This window comes from Cajanus cajan, chromosome 1, assembly GCF_000230855.2.
Source record: "Cajanus cajan strain Asha chromosome 1, NIPB_CcT2T_4, whole genome shotgun sequence".
Classification (NCBI taxonomy): Eukaryota; Viridiplantae; Streptophyta; class Magnoliopsida; order Fabales; family Fabaceae; genus Cajanus; species Cajanus cajan.
Window position 1 is genome coordinate 11,738,321 of NC_138517.1, and position 7,040 is coordinate 11,745,360.

Here is a 7,040-nt window from a genome sequence, read left to right on the forward strand (position 1 = left end):
TATTCCAAATTCACTTCTATTTTCTTTTTCTTTTTCACATGTTATCATAGAATAAATGAATTTTAAAAACTAGGTGAACAACTTTTTTTCTAAATTTTAATTATATAAATCGTGTTTCTATTTAAACTAATATAATATGAAAGTATCTGTAAGGGGTATATTCAGCAGTTAGAAAACTGAATCAAACGCAAACTGAGTCAATATGAATGCTGTTTTCCTTCATAAATCAAGGGCTATTTTCTCCAACCGTGTATTTGGTTCCCCCGTTGTCCAGAGCATTTGAATCGCGTAAAAAACGGAAAAATAAGAAGTTGTTTCTCATCAAATTGATGCAATTTTGTTCAAAAATGTAACTCAATACGCGAATCCAAACATACGCTAAGTTGTTGAATAAAAATATGACTGTTAAATAGCTCTTACAGATCCTTCCTAGCTTCCTTCAAGTCCCACATCTTCCCAGATAGAACTTCAATGTCTTTGTCAATATTAAGGTTTAGGTTTTCAAAATTTCTTCCTTTTTATGCAAATGCAAGCTTCCACTCTCAATCTCTCAATCACGACGATGCCGTTGCCTCATTCAATCGCATGCTCCATATGCATCCTTCCCCACCCATCTTCCATTTTGGCCACATTTTGGGATCCCTTGTCAAGATGAAGCATTACCCAACTGCTATTTCGCTTTCCAAACAATTGGAATTCAAAGGGATTACACCAAATATTGTTATTTTGAGCATCCTCATCAATTGCTTCTGCCACCTCGGTCACATCAATTTTGCCTTTTCTGTGTTCGCCAAGATTCTCAAAATGGGATATAAGCCAGATGCAATAACCCACACAACACTCATCAAAGGTTTATGTTTTTGTGGTCAGCTTAGGAAAGCACTGCACTTTCATGATTGCCTTAAAGCTCAAGGATTTCAGTTGGACCATGTTAGTTATGGGACTTTGATCAATGGTCTTTGTAAATCAGGAGAAACAAAGGCTGCCATACAGTTGCTCAAAAGGATTGAAGGGCATTCAATTAAGCCTAATGTGATAATGTATAGCACAATCATTGACGGCTTATGCAAAAATAAACTTCTTGCTGATGCGTGTAATTTGTATTCTGAAATGCTTGTCAAAAAGATTTCTCCGGATGTTGTAACTTTCAGTAGTTTAATGTATGGCTTTTCCATTATGGGTCATTTTAAAGAAGCAATTGCTTTTTTAAATGATATGAAATTGAAAAACATCAACCCAGATATTTATACCTTCAACATATTGGTTGATGCGTCATGTAAGGAAGGAAAGATAAAAGAAGCTAAAATTGTGATAGCTTCGATGGTAAAAGCAGGTGTGGAACCTAATGTTATTACTTATAATACATTAATGGACGGATACTGCATGGTTAATGAAGTGAAAAAAGTAAAGCATGTATTCAACTCTATGTCCCAAATAGGAGTGGCACCTGATGTTTATAGCTATACTATCATGATTGATGGATTATGTAAGAAGAAAATGATAGATGAAGCCATCAATCTTTTTGAAAGAATGCAATGCAAAAATATAATTCCTAATACTATAACTTATACTTCACTTATTGATGGCCTGTGCAAATCGGGAAGGATAGTTGATGTTTGGAATCTTGTTGATGAGATGCATGATAGAGGTCAACCTGCCAATATAATTACCTACAGTTCCTTATTGGATGCTTTATGCAAAAATGGTCATCTAGACAGAGCAATTGAATTATTCAAGAAAATGATTAGTTGGAGAATTCAGCTAGATAAGTACACATACACAATACTTATTGATGGACTGTGCAAAGGTGGAAGAATTGAGAAATCGCAAGAAGTTTTTCAGTATCTTTTGACTAAAGGCCATCATCTCAATGTCTCTACATATAATGTTATGATCAATGCACTTTGTAAAGTGGGGTTGTTTGATGAAGCATTGGCCTTGCTGTCAATAATGGAAGACAATGATTGCATGCCTGATGCTATAACTTTTGAAATAATTATTTCTTTTTTATTTGAAAAAGACGAGAATGATAAGGCAGAGGAACTTCTCCGAGAAATGATTGCTAGAAGCTTATTGTAAGTGTTAAATCAGGTGAGATGCTTTCTAGTTACTAAATAATTTTACAGAAATTTATTCAAACAAATGCTATGTGTACAACTTTTAGTGACCCTAATTAATGCTTAGCTGCGTGTTTGTTTCAAATTTTCTTTTAGGACTGATTTTAGAGAAAGATGAGTGAAATACAATAGTTTAATAGACATTCATTATCTGTGTGAAAATTTTATACCACTAATCATTCAAAAAATCATTTGTCGTATAGCTTCTATAACAGTTATAATAAAAGTCAATAAATTTACTCTCTATATATTAATTTGCGATAAAATAACAATATAAAATGAATTTACACTATCAAAGTTAATTAGAGAAACTTCTGCATATTGTAAAGGCAAAAACAGTTGGTCAAGCATGATCTTATTTTAATTTGCCAAAGGTGTCTCTCTAATTAGTTTAGTTCTATGTATAACCACCCAATTAATGATATGGTTGCTTCGGTTTTTTTTATTAATTTTTTTTAAAAGGTTGATCTTGAGTTCAAGGCCAGATTCATTTTTTCTGCTGGTAGTCTCTATAAGGCTGCCCCACTGCTGGTGAAGACAGTGTTGACATCTGAAGAATCAAAGGGCATTGTGAAGAGTGGAAGAGGCAAGAGATTGGATAAAGAGGGAAAATGCAGACTGGTTGGTGTGGCAACAGTTGATCCTATTGATGATTTCCTTATGAATTCCTTTCTTGGTCTTCCAACTGAGTGCCTTGCTGACTTATAGGCTGTAATCTCCATTTCTTCCTCATCTTAAGATCTCATCACTAAACTTTGACATTTGTTGAAGTCTAGTTAAGAGTCTGTTTATGTACATTTTTCCAAAAGTAAAAATTAGAAGAAAAAAAATGTAATAAACTTTTTTAAAAATTAAAATTACTTTATGTATAAATTAATTTATAAAAACTCTTTTTTATTAACTTGTTCAAACTCATATTTTTTATTCACGCATTACCTAATTTTAGTTTATAAAAAAAAATTCATTTTTTTTTTGAGCTAGAAGTACTTGAGAGTAGTCTATTCAACCACATACTTATATTTGTTACATCTAAGTTGGAAAATCATTGTGAATTGGGAAGTAGTTCAAGATGATGTGATGTAGAGAATAGTTAAATTGAATTTACCTAATATTTCAGCCTTGTGACCTGACAACCATGCGTAACACTATAAGTAAAGCAATTATAAGTGTACTCAAAAAAAGAAGAATGAACTCAAATATCCTTAAACTTTTGTTATCTTCATGTGTTTTTAACACTATTTTTCAAGGACTGATTTCGTGTATAAAGGAGATACTGAAAGATTGTCACACGTTTGTGTATATATCTAATATATATATATATATATATATATATAGGAAGCATATCAAGTGAGAAGAATTTATTATGAGAAGGTGAGAAGGTTATAACCCTTAGATTAATCAAGTGAGAAAAAATTTGAGATTTAATCAAGTGAGAGAAAATTAATCTAAGGGTTATATATTAACCTTCTCACCTTCTTATAATAAATTCTTCTCACTTGATATGCTCCCTATATATATATATATATATATATATATATATATATATATATATAAATCTATACGTACATACATGAATTGCTCTTGGAATGTTTTATTTTACTGATTTAATTTATACATATATATTTGACAGAGATGGATATATCCGGCATAAACTAACAAGAAGATTAATTGGAGCTCAAAATAAATAAAAAAACAATGAACTTTAATTTGTTTTTTCCTAACAAGATTGGGAAGAATGTTTAGGCTTTAAAAAGTGATAAAATAAATTTACTTTTAAGAGATTTTTATACAAATAAAAGTTGATTTGTAATCGGTCACTATCATAAAAGGTATTTTTTTACTTTTTCTTTTCTTCTCATAATTAATAAGTAATTCGTGCTTACGCACAACTATTTTTCTTTTCCTATTACTTATGAAATAAACATTATTTAAAAATTTATATATTAGAATTGGACTTCTAAATAAAAATGTCTTTTTTTCTAGATATATATTTCTATCCCATGTAAGACAAATTACTTATGTAATTATATGATAGATTAAAGTATGATTACACATAAAAAAATTATTTTTATTTATTGATAATTTATTTTAAAATATTAATATTTAATTTATAAATAATTATAATAAATAAAAATTAAATTAAATAAAAGTTAAAAAAAATTCTTATAAACCTTTGAAGAAAAATCTTTAAAAACATTCTTGCATATGATAGATGTTTGTATCTAATATATAGGGAGCGATTATTTTTATTATGTGGCATTTTTAAGTTTTAAAAAGGAATTTGGTGACATTAGAGTTTAGATTAAAGATTTAATTAAAAAATAAAATATTCCTTCTTGTTATAATTTCGTTAGAGTTTCAAAAAAAAATTAATTAAAATTTTTTTAAAAAAAAAATAAAGAGAAAAAGTTACCAAATAGTAACCTCAACTTTTACATGTGATGAAATATAAAAAAATCTAATTATATAAATTTACCTATTCCATTTATATTTATACTATTAATAAAAGAGATACCCCTATTTTTATATATACAAATTTTAGGCTAATTTATCTTTATAACTAACTCTAAATCACTTTCTCTTTCATTATCTTTAATCTATTTATTTATTATGTCTTTTTTCTACTTCAAAGATGTTTGGTTTCCAAATCTCACAAAATAATCACTCATCATTTTATTTTTTATAACTAGAGAGGGCCTCTTTTTTCTAGTATGTATAGTAGTTATTAAAAGGACTTTAGTAACCCTAGTTTTTTTATACATATGACATAATACAGAAAGTGTATTTATGTAAATTTGCTAGTCTGGCAGATTAAAAATTGGTTGAAATGTCTTTTTATTTTTATAGTTTCACTTTATTTTATCTTTTTAGTTTCTATAATTTAAAATATGTTAAAATATTATTTAGTCTCTATAATATCACTTACATTACCGTTTAGTCCCTATACTTTTAAGTCTCTATACTTGTAGTTTTTTTAATCTTTTAATTTTTGTCATTAATTTTTTTGTTGTTGTAATGTTATCCCTTTAGTGTTGATGTAACTAAGATATTAATTTAATTTTGTGTATTTGATGTCAATTTTATTTTGTTGGATTTATTCTAAATTAGATCTCCTCATACTCCATGTCTCTTTTGTACCCTCACATGTAACATGCATAGTTGAAACACTTTTTTATTCTCACGAAATTAAAGATTTTTATCACATCAACACAAAGTTATAAAAAGAAATAACGTATGATCTAAAAAGATCTACCTTTAACTATAGGGACTAATTCAACTATGTCTCTGATGTCAATTTTATTTTGTTAGAATTACTCTAAATTAAATTTCTCGATATTTCATGTCATTTTTGTATGTACCTTCACCTGTAACGTCAATTATTTAGACACTTTTTTTTTTATTCTCACAAAACTGAAAACTTTAACCATGTCAACACAACATTAGAAAATAATTATCAATATGGATTAAAAAGATTTACCTTAAACTATATAAACTAAAAAATATTGAAAAGGATAAATATAAAGAATAAAAAATTTGTTTTAAACTATAAAAACTATAAAATAAGATAAGTAATAAAACTATAAATATTAAAAAATATGTTAATCCTTGGAATAAATGTTTTTAGTGTTAGTACTTATCTATGATTTGTTTGGTTTGGTAAACATACTTGTTCTCATGCATCCGTTATGCTGTTAAATTCATAATTTGGCTCGTTTCTTCTATGCTTTGACCATGATTTTATTATTATGTTGTAAACTGTAAATGACAAATCTATTGTGGATAAACAATACATCAGAAGTGTCATTTATGAGGATTTTAGTGTATATATATATATATATATATATATATATATATATATATGTATGTATGTATGTATGTATGTATGTAAAAATGAAATTTATTTACTTCATGAATAAGTTTATCTAAACTTATTTGATTCAATAACTCATGTTTTACATCAAAATTCAATGATTCAACTATTGAATTTAAAATTCTTAATGCATAGATTAAGTCTGCAACTCTTTAAGAAATTTGAAAATCATTTGATACTTCATTTCATTGATTCAAATGGTTGGATAATCATAAAATTATTTTATACGTTATTTTGAATTAATAAAACGAAGTATCAAATGATTTGCATTAAGTTTTTTCTAATTTATTTTTCTAATTTTATTTTTAATTTATTTATAAGCTAATTTTAACATAAAAAAATTATTTTGATTTCTTGTCTGAAAGTAATTTTTTTAAAAAAATTATCTAGACATACCCTTAATCCAATTTGTCGCGGAAGCTCTTTTCAATTTTGGAAGACAAAGAATTGAAGTCTATGGACCATTTTGTTTGTTTTCTCTACCCAATACCATTAAACTGCCAAGTGTTGTTTTCCTGTTGCACAAAGCCAAGACCCCATATGAAAAGATAAGATTCGTAGCCTCAAACCAAAACCAACCTCAGATCTTAATTCTTAATTCCGCTTGGACTTATTCTTCAAAGCATATTTCTAGAGTTCAACCTCTATCTTTCATCAAGTAATTAAATCACACACACTAGATGAGTTGCAAAATAAACTCCTTAAGCCCACCACTTCCATGCAAATTGTGCACCAAGAAACCAAAGTTTAGAGGAAGAAGAATCACTATCTTCTTTTCCTTTTCAAGTGAAAAAAGGAAAATACCATTTCCACAAGCATTGAACCCTCAACAACCGAGTCTTACACTGTCAGTTTCAGGATAGAAAAGGGTTCAAGGTATCCTGACTTTGAGTATGATGTTGAAGGTGAAGTTAGCGAAAAAACACATAGAAGGGGAGGGGGGTTGAATATGTGTATGTGTGAACAAAAACATTTTAAAAACTTTTCGCAATAAGGCTCTCTTTCATCCAGTCAAATGGTATTGGTCAAGGTTAAATAGAAACTACCTAGGA

General features: G+C 28.1%; 1 protein-coding gene across 1 annotated transcript; it reads left to right on the forward strand.

The window, feature by feature from the left end:
* Window positions 1-471: 471 nt before the first annotated feature.
* LOC109793379 (uncharacterized) lies at window positions 472-2,825 on the forward strand. Its single transcript, XM_083075887.1, has 2 exons — window positions 472-2,075; window positions 2,624-2,825. Exons 1-2 carry the CDS (start codon window positions 472-474, stop codon window positions 2,823-2,825), a joined length of 1,806 nt encoding a protein of 601 aa, XP_082932013.1.
* Window positions 2,826-7,040: the final 4,215 nt, after the last annotated feature.

Bases quoted from the DNA above. Each gene is read 5' to 3' on its own strand.
- LOC109793379 (XM_083075887.1), top strand. From the start codon at position 472: ATGTCTTTGTCAATATTAAGGTTTAGGTTTTCAAAATTTCTTCCTTTT. The intron at 2,076-2,623 runs GTAAGTGTTAAA...TTCTGCTGGTAG, and splicing joins ATGATTGCTAGAAGCTTATT to TCTCTATAAGGCTGCCCCAC.